Raw genomic sequence first — 18798 nt, forward strand, 5'->3', positions numbered from 1 at the left:
CCATTGAAATATGGCCAATACAGATAGCCTCTCATTCGCTGGAGGTCACTGCTTCCGCTTTCTGTAATATTTGGGAGGCATAAGGCCAGGTTGCAACTCCAAAAATATCCATCTCCCACAGAGACAGATATCACAGTTTCCAGATATCCCCTTTCCAGAATCTGAAGCAGCTACTGTAGTGCCAAACCAGAAATAGAGGTGAAGCAATGGGAAATCACAGATGCCCTTGATAGCACAAAGGGTTTCCTGTTTCAGTGGCTTTTTGAAGCCACAGGATGCTTCCTCAACCAATACGGCTGCACAGATCAACTCCAAGGAGTCACCCGTTCAGAGGAGAAATATTCTCTGATCCCTGCTGGACCTCATGGCCTATAAGAACTAGCAAGGGGGGTTAGAATTACTGTCAAAATGCCAACCGCAGCTCCACAGCCCTACAAGGAGAACCAGTGTTGAGAGGTCTTTCCCTTTTGCCAACTGCAATCTGCCTCTGCAACAACATGAGGAAGAATCCTTGGTTGCTTCTCCCCTGGTGCTGATCACCCTAGCCAGCCTGGGACAGCTCCAGTCAGCAAGAGGGACCACACAGTCCTTTTGTTTGATTCACAGCATTGATCTGCCCCAAAAGCAGCCTGCAGGGAAGGTGGCATGGTATATAGCCTGATCTCGTCAGATCTCAGAAGCTAAACCGGGCGGGTATTAGGATGGGAGACCAGCCGAGAAGGCTCAGCACAGGAAGTCAATGGCAAACCACCTCTGCCTCTCACTTGCCTTGAAACCCCCTTGCTGGGGTTGCTAGAAGTCAGTTGTGACTTGACAGTGCTTTACATACATGCAAGCAGCCTGTGTTAAGTGTGTGTGGAAAGCGCACACCTATTCTTTCCAGGATAAGAGGAGCTTGCTTATTATATTAGGTGCTGTGGAACACAGGCAGGATTGTGCTGCTGCAGTCATCTTGCTTGTGGGCTTCCTAGAGGCACCTGGTTGGCCACTGTGTGAACAGCCTGCTGGATTTGATGGACCTTGGTGTGATCCAGCATGGCCTTTCTTATGTTCTTATCACATTTCCTCCTCACGTATAAGTGCAATATACTTTGGGTTGCCTGCTGCATCAATTCAAAGCAAAGACCTGCAGGAAGAAAAACAGCCTTCTCTCTACGGGAGCATCAGAACTCAGTTTACGGCACCAATTTAGCTGCTGCTCAGCCCCAATCCTATGTACCATATGTAGGTTTCACTGAATTCGGGGGTGGGGGTTACTCCTGCACGCAGGACTGCAGCCTAGGCCTTTTGTGGAAGGATGAAAATGAACCTCTAGCCTCAGAGCCTTGGAATTCAAAAGGGAACTTTGGGAGGCCTGGCAGCTGAAAAAGAAACAGATCACGACCCAGCCCGTAATTCTCTGGTTCAGCATATGAACCGTGGGGACTCCGAACACAGGCCTCCAATCCGGGAAGAGTGTTAACAGCCTCCAGAGCTCTTCTCAAGCTTGGATTGCAATCTGAGCCATGGAAAAATTCCTCTCCCTCCCACTTCCACCCACTTGGCGGCTGCTGCTGCTATTAGTCAAGTCTTGTGCTTCAAATGCTGGTGTCCTAGGTGCTAGGGAAAGGGAGAAGGACCTCCCTTGAAGCTCAGCCAGGTAAGGACATTTTTGGGGCTCAGAGGGGAGTACGTGGGGCTTGGAGAATGGGATTCTGGCTCTGATACCTTCCAGATTTACTATGAACTGAATGGGGTCTGAAGTGAGCTATTTTCTGATTCCCCCTTCCCACCCCAGGAAAATAACCTAGTGAGCTAAGCCCAATTCTCAACGGAGCCCAGGGGAATTTGCCCAGCAGTATGAACAATCCAACCTCTTCTCTCGCTTCCCTTGGAAACAATTGAGAGAAGCAGAATACGAGCAAAACGGTTAGAGCCGATAAGCCAAAAACCTGCTAGTCACCCATTTATGACGGGATGGAAAATTCCCTTCAGTGGTATCAGAGCGCACATGATCGAAGCAAAAATTAAGGAGCCCGGCTACATGGTGTCGGTGTGAGTCAAGAGGGACCCGAGAAGTCATTAGGACGCATTTCAACAATGAGTACTATATTGTAAATTGGTTTCCGGTGCAGGGAGTGCTCTTGTGCCACTGGCAGTAATACAAAACCATATACACAATCAGTTGCCCTGGACACCATCTCTGACAAATCACCAATTACCGTATACCAGGGGTGTCAAACATGTGGCCCAGGGGCCGTATCCGGCCCCTTGAGAGCTCTTATCTGGCCCATGAGCCAGCCATGGCAGGAACCCCCCTAATCCCGAGGTGTCAATGATCAAAGATAGTTAAATACAAGATAACACTGTAAGAGTGTTTTAAGCATGTTTGCATTTTAAAGTAAAAAGTAAAAAATAACTTCATTAACTGGCTATGTCTGTGTCTTCTATAAAGTTTGTACCTCCTGTAGGTAAAAGGTAAAGGTCCCCTGTGCAAGCACCGGGTCATTCCTGACCCATGGGGTGACATCACATCCCGACATTTACTAGGCAGACTTTGTTTATGGGGTGGTTTGCCAGTGCCTTCCCCAGTCATCTTCCCTTTACTCCCAGCAAGCTGGGTACTCATTTTACCGACCTCGGAAGGATGGAAGGCTGAGTCAACCTTGAGCCGGCTACCTGAAACGAACTTCCATCGGGATCAAACTCAGGTCATGAGCAGAGCTTGGACTGCAGTACTGCAGCTTACCACTCTGCGCCATGGGGCTTCCTCGTACCTCCTGTACCTGGCATCAAATTTTATGGTCCACATGGCCTGGCCTAACCAAGTGACGTTTATGTCCTATCTGGCCCTTGTAACAAATGAGTTAGACACCCCTGCTGTATACCCTCCACCGAAGGACGGTACACTCCTTTTATCTGGGATGGTCGTCCTCTTCCGCTGAGCGTACAGCTTCAGGAGCGACACACATGGAGCAGTGAGGGAGGGAGGAGACACCCACCTAAGCCAGCCAGAACAGCCTAAATCAACCCTGCCGATCAACAGGGTGATAGATGTCCCAGCCAGATTGCCATGACGTCCAGATGCATCGCCAATTAATAAAGATGACTTCAAACAGCTGTAATATATTCCAGGGCTGCCAGATACTCAGCTGGAAACAGAGCCGATCCAAAGAACTGGGAGAAGATGCCATTGCTATCCCTCCTGCGCTGTTCTTTCACCCCTCTCTGCTGGTTATAGTAGATGGTGAAAGAGGATGTGGGAGGGACATTCAGTCAAGACATTAGGAAGAATTTTCTAACAGTTAGAGTGGTTCCTCAGTGGAACAGGTTTCCTCGGGAGGTAGTAAGCTCTCCTTCCCTGGAGGTTTTTAAGAAGAGGTTGGATGGCCATGTCAGCAATGCTGATTCTATGACGTTAAGCAGATGATGCGAGGGAGGGCATCTTGGCCATCTTCGGGGCATAGAGTAGGGGTCACTGGGGGTGTGGGGGGAGGTAGTTGCGAATTTCCTGCATTGTGCAGGGGGTTGGACTAGATGACCCTTGGGGGAACCCTTCCAACTCTATGATTCTATGATCCTAGGAGGGGCAGAGCTGCAGCCTCTCTTGTGAGTCCCAGGGCACTCTAAAGCCCAGTCCCCAAGGGAGCACCAGGAGTTCTTACATTTGGTCTTGCGTTAACTTAAGCAACAGGTTGTTTGCTGCGTAAAAACATGCACAGCCACGTTCGTTCAACCGCCACTGTACCTCTTTGCTTCGCCTCCCACCATGAAGAAAAGTCATGGCCAACTCGTATTCCCAAGGAGCGAATAACAGACCCGCCGTCATCAGTGCCCTTTGCTCGTTCACTTATTACAGATATCCAGTTCACACACACAGGACAACAAGGTACGGTAAGTAGAACAGACTATACCATTTCAGACCTTAGGGGGTAGATTACAGCTTGGAATGTTCCTTTGCGTTAAAATCAACAGCAAATGTAAAATGTAAACAGCCAGCAAGAGATCTCCATTCCTACTTGTATCTGAAGAAGTGAGCCTTGACGCTTGAAAGCTTATACCCCCAAAATCTTGTTGGTGTCCAAGGTTCTATTGGACTAAAATATAACTGTTCTACTGCAGACCAACATTTCATTTATACCGCACTTTTCTCCCCAGTGGAGACCCAAAGTGGCTTACCTAATTCTCCTCTCTTCCATTTTATCCTCACAACAACGCTGTGAGGTAGGTTAGGCTGACAGTCTGCGTGACTGGCCCAAGATCACCCAGCAGGTTTCCATGGCACAAGTGGGGATTCAAACCTAGGTCTTCCAGATACTAGTCCGACACCCAAGCCACAAGCCAATGCTAGTTTTCCATTTGCAAGGAAGAGCCAGTGTGGTGTACTGGTTAGGTATGGTGGGCTGTGACCTGCAGAACCGGGTTTGACTCCCCACTCCTCCACATGAGCGATGGACTCTAATCTGGTGAGCCGGGTTGATTTCCCCATGCCTACACATGAAGCCTGCTGGGTGAACTTAGGCTAATCACAGCTCTCTCAGAGCTCTCTCAGCCCCACCTACCTCACAGGTTGTCTGCTGTGGGGAGAGGAAGGCAAGGCAATTGTAATCCGGTTTGAGTCTCCTTAAATAAGTGAGAGAAAATTGGGGTATAAAAGCCAACTCTTCTTCTCTACACTCTAAAATGGGACGGTTCTTACTATTACCTCATTCTCTGGCAGATGTGAACCTGGATGGAAAATCCAGACGTTCCTCCCAAAGGCTGCATTACCATGTTATTGCTCCTTTCAGTTTTTTCTCCCCCAAGCATTTGTATCTGTGTCAGAAGATTTATTCCTTTCTAGAATGAACTGACTAGAAGAATAATAATTGGTTTTTATATGCCAACTTTCTCTACCACTTAAGGAAGAATCAGACCGGCTTACAGTCACCTTCCCTTCCCCTCCCCACAACAGACAGCCTGTGAGGTAGGTGGGACTGAGAGAGTTCTAAGAGAGCTGTGACTAGCCCGAGGTCACCCAGCTGGCTTCATGTGTAGGAGTGAGGAAACAAATCCAGTTCACCAGATTAGCCTCCACTGCTCATGTGGAGGAGTAGGGAATCAAACCCAGTTCTCCAGATCAGAGTCCACCACTCCAAACCACCGCTCTTAACCACTACACCACGCTGCAATGGTGGCACCTGCAGACAGCTGGCTAGCGACACAGCTGCTAACAGTGTGCCACTCTGCCTTCCTGGATTAGTGTCCCCCCCAATTTCCTTTATCAGCCCTGTGAATAAAACTGACAAAGTATAGGGAAAACTTCACATTACTTCCCCCCACCCCAATTCCTATCCTTTAAGTCTTAAAGTACTATCACGCACACCCCATGGAAGAAAGCGGCCTCGGGGTGGGGTGGGGGAAGAGGCATTTCATTTCGCTGTTTAGGATCAGGAAGACCAGACAAAGTTACAAGCTACCAGCAAACTATTTGCCGTGTCTCTTCCAAGCATTCCTAGGGGAAACATCATTAAGTGACTAGTCAATTTGCCAGGAGAAATTCAACACCGAACTGCTGCTGGCTGAGCAGAGCTAATAAGGCTCAGTGGTAAAGCTTCCACTTTGCAGGCAGAAGGTCCTGGGTTAAATCCCCAACATCTCCAGCTAATGGATCTTCAGTAACAGGTGTTGTAAAGACCCTGGAGAGCAGCTACCAGTCAGAGTTGACAAGACCTGACTTAGCAGCTCTACACAGGAAGGAAACAGTGGCTCAGTGGTTGAGCATCTGCTTTCCATGCAGAAGATCCCAGGTTCAATCATCAATATCTCCATTTTGCGGGCATTAGGTGTTGGGCAAAACCTTGGAGATCCGATGCCTGTCAAAACACAGACAATACTAAACTAGAAGGAGAGGTGATATGATAACCATCTTCAGTACTTGAAGGGCTGTCATACAGAGGATGGTGCCGAGTTGTTTTCTGTTGCTCCAGGTTGGACTCAAACCAACGGGTTGAAAATAAATCAAAAGAGTTTCCCTCTAGGCATTAGGAAGAATTTTCTAACAGTTAGAGCGGCTCCTCAATGGAACAGGCTTACTCGGGAGGTGGTAAGTTCTCCTTCCCTGGAGGTTTTTAATTAGAGGTTAGATGGCCATCTGTCAGCAATGCTGATTCTATGACCTTAAACAGATGATGAGAGGGAGGGCACCTTGGCCTATAGTGTGTTTAATATGGTCCCAGACCAACAATAAAAACTTTTACATGATAAAAATAATAGCTATATACATCAATAAATGCATAATCGGGCACCTTGGCCATCTTCTGGTCATGGAGTAGGAGGTCACAGGATGTGTGTGTGTGTGGGGGGGAAGGTAGTTGTGAATTTCCTGCATTGTGCAGGGGGTTGGACTAGATGACCTTGGTAGTACCTTTCAATTCTATGGTTCTATTCTATGGAACAGTGATCTGAATTGGCAAGTCATCCAAAAGGTGGGTTAAGTAATATATGTTTCGTCTGTGAACCAGCCTTTTCATTGGTGATGGTATAATCCCCCAGATCTCTTTGGAAGTATGACCAATGAAGAGACTGCATTACTGGCCCCCTTACAGCCTATAGTTACCAAAGGTTTATTGTGGGCTGAGATTGCCAGTTTCATGCCACTCACTGTGGAGCAATCTGGAAGGAAGGCAGCGCAAGCAAGCTCTTGCCAGTCCCAACTCAGAGGGGCAGGAAAGACTTGCTTTTTTTGGCCTTTGCCAAGCAAAGGTAAAGAAAAAACACACTTGGAACCTAAGAGATCAAAGTGGAAGCGACAGCTCGAAGCTGCCCTGGTTTGTTGGTATCAACAAGCTGGAGTCTGTATTCATGTCACTGCTAAGTATTCTTCTCCCAACAAGGAAAGACCTGCAGAAAGGAAAAGGCTACCCAGTTTCTGGCAACAACAACAGCAAAGAAAGAAGTTCACTTCATTGTGTAGTGCAGTGACCTAGATATGGTCCGCATTTGTCATAAATCAATTAGGAACTGCAGGGGGGGAGAGAGAGAGGAAAAGAACAGGGAACTTTAAACGGGCACGTCATGAATCAACAGCTTGCCAAACCTCTTCATAACCATTTTCATGCAAAAAATCCAAGCATGCCAGGGAGGCCAACTTTTTCTTCCTCCTGGCAAGACTGTTATGCCTTTAGCTGCGGCGTGACCAACAGCAATCAGGAAAGAGTTTCACAGGGGGCAGATTTTTTTCCTGTACATGTTTATACTCCATTTTTCTCCCTGATGGTGACCCGAAGCGGCTTACATCATTTGCCTCTCCTCCATTTTATCCTCACGACACCCCTGTGAGGGAGGACGGGAGAGAGTGACTGGCCCAAGGCCATCCAGCAAACTTCCACGGCAATGTGGGGATTTCAATACATCAAACTGGGACTACATCAAAGCATGCATACTTGAGCATACAGCAAGTATAAATTAAACGCATGTACATGCAACAAATGAAAAAGGCTTTGGGTGACTTTTAAAAGGGGTAGAACACAACGAGTAGCCATTTTAGTCTGTCTGTAGCAGTAGAAAAAAGCAAGAGTCCAGTAACACCTTAAAGACTACTTGCTGGTCTTTGACTGCAAATAAATTGAATTTGAACCTTAAAGACTAACAAAATTTCTGGCAGGGTATGAGCTTTTGTGAGCCACAGCTGAAGAAGTGAGCTGTGGCTCACAAAAGCTCATACCCTGCCAGAAATGTTGTTAGTCTTTAAAGTGCTACTGGACTCTTGCCTTTTTCTACTTTTAAAAGGGGATTAGATGGACTCATGGAGGGTAGACCTATCTATGGCTACTAGCCATTATGGCTAAGGGGAACCCTTCATGCTCAGAGGTAGTCTTGGGGTAACAAAACACCGGCCACTAGCATAGACAGCTTTAAAAGAGGATTAGACAGACTCATGGAGAACAGGTTCATCAATGGCTAGTAGCTATGATAACTAAAGGGGGCCGCCATGTCTACAGGTAGTAAAGGTCAGTACCAGCACTCGCCTCTATGACTTGTTTGCTTGTCCTCCAGGATAACAGGGTGGCCACTGTGCGAAACAGGATGCTGGCCTATGTAGACCATTGGCCTGATCCAGCAGCGTACCTCTTTGGTCCTTGGGGGAGGATTACTGCCTTTTTGTCAGCGTGGTGTAGTGGTTAAGAGCGGGGGTTTGGAGCGGTGGAGTCTGATCTGGAGAACTGAGTTTGATTCCCCACTTCTCCACATGAGCGGCGGAGGCTAATCTGGTGAACTGGGTTGGTTTCCCCGCTCCTACACACGAAGCCAGCTGGGTGACCTTGGGCAAGTCACAGCTCTGTTAGAGCTCTCTCAGCCCCACCTACCTCACAGGGTGTCTGTTGTGGGGAGGGGAAGGGAAGGTGATTGTAAGCCGGTTTGAGTCTCCCTTAACTGGTAGAGAAAGTTGGCATATAAAAACCAACTCTTCTTCCTACTTGTGCACTTCTCAGGGGCATCTGGTTAGCAACTGTCATTAGCAGGATGCTGGATCGGTCTGATTCCACAGGGCACTTTTTGATGATCAATTAAACCTTCCTCTGACATCCATTACAATTGCCTCTTTCAGCTGCCAGCCAGCCACGAGCTTGCTCAGCACAAAATGATAAAACCCTCCCATTCTGTTCGGCAGCAGGCAAGCTGTGCTCGATCGGACCACAGGCCAAGGTCATGCCCACGGGGCTACCGTCACATTAGTGTCTTCTGATTCTTCATTCAACTCTGTTCAGGGATAAAGCGCGTGACAGATTTTATCTAGTGGAGTCACGAGTCTTTGGTGGGAGCTGGGTGGGGTGGGGGTTGACAAAGCACATCTGGAGGGCAGATCACTGTCGCCCAGAGAACTTTCAAAAAGTAGGCGGAGCCGTGAGTGGATGAATCGAACGCCCAAGAGAGCACAGCTTATTGTTATTGTCTGCATTCTGTAAGACCGAGACAGCATGGCATTGACCATTACAATCTCGCTTAAGGCTGTTACCAAAGAAGCGATAAAAGGTTTCCATCATTTTTGAAACAACTCATAGATGCGAGGCATCATACCCAAGTTTAAGAAAAAAATAACTGGCTCACAATTCTAGCGTTTGCAAGTGCCAGAAGGGAAGGCGCATTCCATTTCTACTCTATGATAATGACTATCCTAACCACTATGAGGTTCTCTTTCGGCATCATCATGATAAAATGTGGTTTGGGCAACACACTTCGGTTGCCTATGAAGAGCCTGTTCAATCCCCTATTAGTCTGCTTCTGACCTCTTTACCACCTCCCAGCAAGGTGGATGAAAGGTGGTAGTAGTCAACAACCCGTTGTCTGTAAGTTCCACCATCACAACAAAACACAATGATTATAAACCAAAGCTAACAGACCAGTTACCAACCTGAGTTTGAAATCCTAGTTTGATGCTAACTAATAAGTCCTGGAAAACTGGACCATCTGTGTTTAGGTGTCCCATCTAAACCAGCATTTGATGGTTTATAAACTCATGGGATATCTGAATGCAGCCTAGCATGTTTTCTACTAATTCTTGGACAATCTTAGTGAGCCAGGTACCAGAGCAATCCAAAGCCTGGTCACCAAGCAAAAAATAAAAGATTAATCTTCTAGTAGGTTTACCAAGTCACAGCGTATAAAAACAAAACGAAGTCCATAGACTCCAAGAGCATCCACCAACTTCAAAGCACATGAACCAACTTTCTCAAGTAACAGACAGGCAGAAACTGCTGCCATTGGAAAGGTAAAAGGTCCAGACCTATTTAAGGAAGACAAAGATGTATGTAGATACCAAAGCATTGGGACCTGGTTAGGGTTGCCAATATTTTCTCTGGCAAGTCTTCCATCTTTTGAACAACTGGCTGATGAGCAACTGAAGCTTTTCCCAGCATGCAAATGGAATGATGGGAAAAGCTTCACCTACTGAGTTTTTGTTAGTCGTGTCGTTGTTTCAGGTACGGGGGCTTCACCATATTAAAAAAATGGCAACCCTACTGTGTGCCCTAGTGCTACTACGATACCTTGTTTGTCTTTCTTAAGGGATCTGCCATTATTATTACTACTCACATTTGTAGGCTGGCCTTCCTCCAAGAAGCTCAGGGTAGCAGACATGCCCCCTCCCATTTTATCCTCACACCCACCCTGTGAGGTAGGCTAGGCTGAGAAGGTGATAAATCCGAGGTCAGCGAGCCATATGGCAGGGTGGGTGGACAAGGCTGCCTGTAGTTCTCCAACCAGTGTCCCCAACCCCTAGCCTGACCCTCTAACCACTACAGTACATGGAGCCTGGAATCTTCTTGTTAAGGAAAAAAATTAGGAGAAAGGGAACATTGTGGTGTTGGGGATGGGAAATAATGACACTGCAAGTCCCAATAACAGAAGGACTAGGCTACCTGACTTTATGAAAAAACCCCGACCAAGTGCTGGAGTTATTTACACTATTTTTTCTCTTCTATGTAACCAGTGGAACAACCCTGTTAGAGGGATGTTAATTACTCACCTGGAGAGTCAACTAATTGCCTTAGCTGGCGTGAATAAGCCACTGATCAGAGAAAATGGAAAGAGGACTGGGGAGGATGTGAAGCCTGGTGTGATGGGTTAGCAGCTGCTGCAACTGGGTTTTGTGAAAGTGAACAACAGGTAGATTGTGACTGTTCTCTACAGAATCAGCAACGCCTATGCCAAAGTTGGTTCATAGATCTTTCTCCAGTTTGGGGGTGCAGATGGCGGCAGCCTGAACGGATAACTGGGATCTGAACAGCTCGGCACCTAAAATGAATGTTGGGTCACTCCAAACAGTACCTTTGTCAAACTCAGCCTGGTGTGATGGCACTGCTGAGCGTCTGGCCAAAGCATCTTTTGCTTCGCAAAGTGAGACAAGCTGTCTGGAGACAGATGTCAGTGGCAGCAGAAACACAAGAGTGAAGGAATAAGCAGGTTGGGAAAGCGACAACAGAGAGGGAAGTCATGCTAGTTCACTGCAAACACAAAGGAGGAATGTTAGGGTACCATAAAGACAAACCTATCTTTTGTGGCAGAAGTTTCATGGACTTCATGTTGTGGTAGGGGGGGCTATTTTTTGTTCTGCATGCAACATAATATTTGCCAATGCGAGCACACTTCAAGCATCCAACAAAGAGGAATCTAATCCACAAAAGCTTAAACCCCAGTGCCTCTGCTAGCCTTCGAGGGTCACCCTGTTGAAGTTTCAGCAATTTCCTCAGTTGGAGGTTTGACCTCCTCTTGAAAGGTCAGTTTGCTCGCCAGAGTTTAGGTCTTGGGTTTTTATTTATAAACACCTACAATTATTAATAGCGTGCTTTGTTCCTAACACAGGCAGGCAACTGCACCTGGGAAAAAACGAGTATAAATTCAGCTACATGAGATGGTGTAACAGGGGGAAAGCACTCTGAACATGCTCAGAGACACTCATGAATTGTGTCCTCAGCTGGACCCAATCAGTATTTAGATTGATCTGAATCTGGCCTTAAATTTAGCCATGGTTTGCTCATTCTTAGAACAACCCTGCAAGGTAGATCATTCATACTCCTGTTCTGCAGGTAGGGAACCGAGACTGGAACAGATCAGCTTGCTCGAACCAGCTCAGTGAGTCAGTGGGTTAGCTGGGCCTCGAACTCAAGACCAGAATACTATTTACCACTAGTAGCTCCCAATGCACCATATATACTCTTCAACGGGCCATCTGTGCTTCTAGATCCTAAGGCCAGAAGTTGAACTTCCAATTTGAAATGTTTGAGGGCAGCTAATTGGCTTTCATCTGGGACTTTAAAAGTTACAGCAATGAAGCCTCACTGCTCACAAGGGATGATGTGTTCAGAAGAGAGTCTCCAGCAGAAATGGGTGTTGAATAATTCATGAAGAGCTTCGCTTCTGAGTTCAGGGGAAATTATCAGACTTCCCCCTCTTCTGTCAAACCACTCTGATTAGGGAAGACACTGCCTGGCTCATATTACTAATTCTGTTCCAGAGTGTTTCTTTACAGTAAAGAAAGAAGAAGAAAAAAAATCGTGACATTTTAAAGACAGATTTATTGTGGCCTAGTTTGAGACCTTTAAAAACACCACTGTTTCACTTTTTTTAAAAAGTTATCTATGTATGTGTGTGTGTGTGTTGCCATGCATCTGATGGCGTGGGGGCTCTGACCCATGAAAGCTTCCGCCACAGTAGATCTTCAAAGTGCCACAAGAGTCGTTTTTATTGTAATTGCTGGCAGCAGATGTCTTGACAGATGGAGGGGAGGAGGCTTTCTTACATTAGGTTTTGGCTAGCCGGTTGTTCTTACATTAAGGGACAGGCCTCTGATGTGGATTCAAGCCGTGCTATTCCCCACCCCCACCAACATTATGCAAGTGGTCAGATGTCGTTTGCATGCGGAAAGTCCCAGGGTTTGATACTGTGCTTCTCCATAAAGGCTCACAGGTTGTTAGGTGGGGGGGGGGGACAACCACCCCCTCTTTGTTTCAAAGGTGTCACAATAAATTAAGGCTGCAAACCTAAGAACACTTACCTGGGAATAAGAACCCCTGATAGGGTTGCCAGGTCCCTCTTTGCCACTGGCGGGAGGTTTTTGGGGCGGAGCCTCAGGAGGGCGGGTTTTGGGAGGGCAGGGACTTAAACACCATAGAGTCCAATGGCCAAAGCGGCCACTTTCTCCAGGTGAACTGATCTCTATTGACTGGAGATCAGTTGTAATAGCAGGAGATCTCCAGCTAGTACCTGGAAGTTGGCAATCCTACCAACTGAATACAAGGGGATTTACTTCTGAGTAGACCTACGGTCCGACTAAGGCAGATTGGCATGTGCCTCTATAGACCAAGGCTGCCTGGCTTCTAAAAACAAAACAAAAAACCCAAAGGAAACAGACAGAACAAAAGCCTCTACGGAAGGGCAGTTCCAAGTAAACGGCTGCAAACTCTGCTCAGGATTGCACTGTTCAGTCCCCTCCGTTTCTTGCAGCCATAGCTCTGGGGATGTTCAAACTCCTTGGGAGGGCAAGACACTCTTGCAAGGAGCTGTGGCTCAGTGGCAGAGCATCTGCTTGGCATGCAGAAGGTCCCCGGCATCTCCAGTTAAAGGGACTAGGCAGGTAGGTGATGGGAAAGACCTCTGCCTGAGACCCTGGAGAGCCATAGGGGAAGGTCTGTGGCTCAGTGGTAGAGCACCTGCTTGGCATGCAGAGGGTCCCAGGTTCGATCCCCGGCATCTCCAGTTCAAGGGAGTAGGCGACGTGAAAGACCTCTGCCTGAGACCCTGGAGAGCTGTTGCCAGACTGAGTAGACAATACTGACTTTGATGGACCAAGGGTCTGGTTCAGTGTAAGGCTGTAGCTGGAACCAAAGCGAGGGCTGCCTTTTTTTTTTTTTTTTGCAGATCTGTTCCAATTCCACAGGAAAACATGATGTGGGGGGGGGGGAGAATTGCTATAAAAAGCAACAGCCGAGCCAGGAGGCACCGGAGGTGAATCTCGCGGCCGCCTTTGATTCCCTCCGTCTCGGCGGCCTCAAAATAAACCCGCTCCCCTCCCCACCCCACCCTCCTCTCCCATTGTCTTGGCGGCGGCACATGGCCCGGCGGCTGCGGGTGGAGTTCAATTACACCAAACTACAGCTGGCCTGCGAAGGAGGGAGGGGAGCAGAAGCGAGAGCCGTCGGCAGGGCTCGTCCCGAGCGAGAGCCCCCCTTCTTTTCAATTAACCCTTCGCAAACAGCAAGGCCACTGATGCACGGGAGGCTTTGCCTGGGATTTGCCGCTGTCCAGATGCACATTTTCCCCATCCACATTCTCAGAACTCCAAAACAAGCCCCCATGCAGAGTTTTGAGAATGTGGATGGGGAAAACGTGCATCTGGACAGCGGCAAACGCAAGGCAAAACCTCCCCTGCATAAATGACCCAATTCCCCATGGGCCATTTATTCATGGGAGGTTTTGCCTTGGGTTTGACTCTTTAGAGCACTGGTTCCCAACCAGGGGTCTGTCGACCCCCAGGGGTCCGCGAGAACTAAATTAAGGTCTGTGAAACAAAGTTATAAACCCATAATAAATTAATATTTTCAATTAAAAGTTCTCTATTATAAAAATATATATTCAAATATTATTCTAAGTTTAATGTTTAACTAACAGTTATGATTAAAGTTTATTTTCAAATTCTCGGAATTTTTATTTTGAACCTTGGGGTCCCTGCACCGAACAAAAAAGTCCTAGTGGTCCCTGGTCAAAAAAAGGTTGGGAACCACTGCTTTAGAGGCACATTTTCCCCATCTAAATTCTCAAAACTCAACCATAAGCCCCCATGCAGAGTTTTGAGCACTCGGATGGGGGAAAAATGTGCCTCTAGAGAGCGGCAAATGCAAGGCAAAATCTCCCATGCGTAAATGGCCCATCTGTTAGGCCTTCGGAAAGAAACCTCGCCAGACTGAAGGCTAAAAGAGGATTTTTTTTTTTTAAAGGAAAAGCTTGTGATGCTAAACTGTGCAGGCTGTTCCTTACCCCTCCCCGAAGATTTACTGATCCACACACGTGCCTCTCAGTCTTGGGGAGGGAGAGCCATTCAATGTTATTGCTACCCCCCCCCCCCAAGAACATGATCTGAGAGGGGAGGAAAAGTTTAGAGAAGGAAAGCAGAAGCCCGGCAGCCGTTCTTAGGACTTCGGTGATTTCCGCGCTGGGCCGAAACCTGGTCAATGTAGTAAGTAACTAGGGCGAAAACGCACGGTCGCTTGAGCCTCCTTTCTTCCCTGTTCCAGCCAGGATCCAGCCAGGATCGAACGCACGGACGTTCTTCCCTGTTCCAGCCAGGATTCAGCCAGGATCGAACGCACGGACGTTCTTCCCTGTTCCAGCCAGGATTCAGCCAGGATCGAACGCACGAACGTTCTTCGAACGTTCTTCGAACGTTCGTGCGTTTGATCCTGGCTGAATCCTGGCTGGAACAGGGAAGAACGTCCGTGCGTTCGATCCTGGCTGAACGTTCTTCGAACGTCCGTGCGTTCGATCCTGGCTGGAACAGGGAAGAAAGGAGGCTCAAGCGACCGTGCGTTTTCGCCCCCAGACATTTAACGATACGGAGATCTAAATAATTACCGTTGGAGGAAAAGAGCCAGATGGCTAAAGCGAGGCTCCTCCGGAACGGGATGCCCCATACATGCCAAGGGCAATCCTGTTTCCAGGCGTGGCGGAAAAGGGAGAGCGCCGGGCTGCCCAGGCCGCTCGGCCTCGGACCGCCAGAAGGTGCTGTTTGCAAACAAGGGACCGAAAGTGGAAACAAAGGCGGGCGAGGCTGCCCTGCCTCGCGCGGAGGAATCCTTCCCCCCCCCCCCGACCGACGGCGCCGGCCAGACAATCCGGGCGCCTGGGCTTGCACAGGCTGCTTTGGCAGAAACCCCCCGTTCGCTTCTCCACCCCAAGGACGGACCACGAAGCGAAAAGAGGCGGATCCCGCACCCCCACCTTCTCCCTCTGGCCGCGGCCGGTCGCTTACCGTTGCACCACTGGAACGGGTGCATCGGGGTCCCCCGCGCAGCTCCTTGCGAGGGATCGAGGCGCGGCGGGGGAAGCGGCTCTAGCAGCTCCCCGGAGACCCCGCTTTCCCCGGCGGCGGCGGCATCAAGGCGAGCCCCCCCAAAAAAGGAGCTCCGCGCGAACAACAAAGGAAACTTCTTGCCAGGGGGGCTGGAAGATGCTGGAGAGGAGCTGCGCGCCGCTGCTCCGGAGCCTCTCCGCGCTTCCTCGCCGCCGCCTGCCCGGGGAAGGGATCGCGGCTGGCGGGGATATTCGGCGGTGGCTTTGGAAACTGACCCTTTCGCGAGTCGGGCCCCGCCCCTCCAAGCCAGCCAATCGGAGACCCGGCTGGCGCGGTTTTATTTGCACATCTTTTTTTGTTTTAAGAGTCGCCGTTCTCTCACAAAGGAATTTCGAAGGGAGATTGGAAAGAGAAACTGCTGCGTTACAGTTCATATTCAAACTAAAGCCCATGCATTTACCTGGGCTGAATAAAGACCTTGCATTCATGGCTCATGACCAATGCTGGTTTCTCCACACCCACCTCTCCCCTGGACATCACAGACTCTTCTGCATGCCACACCTAATCCCATCACGCCTGCTATTCACATTTACATACTGTTAACATTTACATACTAATGCTGGTCTGAATTCACTCTCCTCTACTTAAAGACAGATGGATTCACATTCTAGCTGTATCTGAAGAAGTGAGCTGTGGCTCACGAAAGCTCATATCCTACCAGATAGTTAGTCTTTAAGGTGCTACTGGATTCTTGCCCTTTTTTTGTTTTGTTAACAAGCGCGGAGTATTAGTTGTAATCCCAAGAAATCTCCAGCCACCACCTTCCAGTGCAAAATGAAGTGATGTCATTGTGCTGGGGTGACACTCTAGGATTTACCCCAAAATTCTATGGTTTATGGTTTTGGGCTAAGAGCCCCATGGCGCAGAGTGGTAAGCTGCAGTACTGCAGTCTAAGCTCTGCTCACAACCTGAGTTCGATCCCTACGGAAGTCAGTTTCAGGTAGCCAGCTCAAGGTTGACTCAGCCTTCTGAGGTCAGTAAACTCTTGCTGGGGGTAAAGGGAAGACGACTGGGGAAGGCACTGGCAAACCACCCCGTAAAACAAAGTCTGCCTAGTAAACATCGGGATGTGACATGACCCCACGGGTCAGGAATGACCTGGTGCTTGCACAGGGGACCTTTACCTTTTTATGGTTTTGGGCAAATCCTAGAGTGTCACCCTCACTCCCAGTTTTGTATCCGAAGTGACATTGCTCTTTGGCATGAAGCTGGTGAACCTATCTCCCCCCCCCCCAATTTCTCCCACTGGGTTGCCAGCTGCAACTGGCTCCCCTAAACGGAATACATTGGAGTTTTGCACTCAAAATTGTTACAGGCTGTGCAGTTCACTGCCTTTCGTTCACATAGTTTATATTTCTTTTTTCTCTGTAGTTATACACATATAACCTGCAAAATAAGGATACCTGCATCTGATGAAGTGGGCTGTAACCTCTGAAAGTTCATGTCACAAGACATCAGTTAGTCTAAAATGCCTCAAAAGATGGTTTTGTTTGTCCTATAACATGCTACCCCTGTACAAGTGAAAAGTCCTGTGGTTAATTATGCTTTTGAAGCATAGGAAGAGATATGGATCATCAGATCTCGAAAGTTAAGCTGGGTCGGTACTTGGATGGGAGACCTCACATGAACACATGAAGCTGTCTTATACTGAATCATGCCCTTGGTCCATCAAAGTCAGTATTGTCTACTCAGACCGGCAGTGGCTCTCCGGGGTCTCAAGGTCTTTCACATCACCTACTTGCAAAGTACTTTTAACTGGAGATGCTAGGGATTGAACCTGGGACCTTCTGCATGCCAAGCAGATGATCTGCCACTGAGCCACAGCCCCTCCCTCCATGGAACCCTCTGCAGAGGAAGGCAATGGCAACCCCCCTCTGCTTCTCACTTGCCCTGAAAACCCCACCAGGGGTCACTATAAGTCAGGTGCGACTTGACCGCACTTTACACACTCACACACAAAGCATAGAAGCAGCCTTATGCCGAATCAGAATGGTCTTTTCCAAATGGCAAAAATTCAGGACAGGGACTGCAGCGAGCCTTGCTGCTCCTTGAGATTCTTTACTGCGCGCATGCGCTGTCGCTGAGCCCCTTAGAACTGGAAATGTCATTACGAGCCCTGAGGACTTTACACAGGTTCTGTTTTAAAATAAATATTTGACTTCTCTTAACATATTTGACTAAATATTTGACTGCTTGAACACACCAAGGTAACATTGCTGTTGTGGATAAGGGCCAGTTAGCTCATTTAGTCAGAGAAGAAACTCTTTAAAAGAATATCACTTAGATCTTAAAATGGGATCCCTCCCTGTCCACCCGCACTCCCTTGTCCCACACTTTCTCTTCTCAGTGCCCGCATGCTTATTCTTATACAGGATGTCCCATAAGGTTCACGGTTGCTTATTTGGTTGCCTTCCTATGTGGATTTCTATTATTATTTTACAATACAGTCCTAAACAGAGTAACATCCTTCTAAATCCGTTGAAGTCAATGGTTTTAGGGGTGTCACCTTGTTTCGGATTACACTGATAATCCGAATCTCACACAGTCTTCCTCATTTCACAAAAAATGAGAGGGAGAAGAAGAAACGCGATCTAGGCGTAAATATAAGGTTGTCCTATACTGAGACTGTTGGTCTGCCAAGGACAATATTGTCTACTTGGACTGGCTTCGTGTGTTCAGTGAATCTGAGATTTAACATCCTTGTCGAAACCAAGGGCAGAGTCACGCCAACACCTTTCGCAACCCTGGTGGTTGTGCTTCTCTTCCTCCTCACCAGTGGGGGCTCTCTACTGCTGTTTCTTTCCACTGCTTGAAAGCAGGTGGCGGAGCATCATAAGCCCGAACAATGGGGTTGGGATGGCTTATGATGAGAGCCAGCATGGTGTAGTGGTTAAGAGCGGTAGTTTAGAGCGGTGGACTCTGACCTGGAGAGCTGGATTTGATTCCCTACTCCTCCACATGAGCAGCAGAAGCTAATCTGGTGAACTGGATTTGTTTCCCCACTCCTACATATGAAGCCAGCTGGGTGACCTTGGGCTAGTCACAGTTCTATTAAGAGCTCTCTCAGCCCCACCTACCTCACAGGGTGTCTGTTGTGGGGAGGGGAAGGGAAGGAGATTGTAAGCCAGTTTGAGTCTCCCTTAAGTGGTAGAGAAAGTCGGCATATAAAAACCAACTCTTCTTCCTCTTCCTCCTCCTCTTCTTCTTCGCAA

At 48.2% G+C, this 18798-nt stretch overlaps 1 protein-coding gene across 2 annotated transcripts in view; it reads right to left on the reverse strand.

Moving 5' to 3' along the window:
* Window positions 1-15539, reverse strand: part of RNF122 (ring finger protein 122) — a 40607-nt gene extending 25068 nt beyond the window's left edge. For both annotated transcript variants that reach the window (XM_056860733.1, XM_056860732.1), the window contains exon 1: window positions 15485-15539. In XM_056860733.1, coding sequence (XP_056716711.1) covers window positions 15485-15509 — 25 coding nt within the window. In that variant the 5' untranslated portion in view covers window positions 15510-15539. The remainder of the gene's footprint in view (window positions 1-15484) is intronic.
* Between the last annotated feature and the right edge of the window lie 3259 nt (window positions 15540-18798).

The sequence above is a fragment of the Euleptes europaea genome, chromosome 14 (assembly GCF_029931775.1).
Source record: "Euleptes europaea isolate rEulEur1 chromosome 14, rEulEur1.hap1, whole genome shotgun sequence".
Lineage (NCBI taxonomy): Eukaryota > Metazoa > Chordata > Lepidosauria > Squamata > Sphaerodactylidae > Euleptes > Euleptes europaea.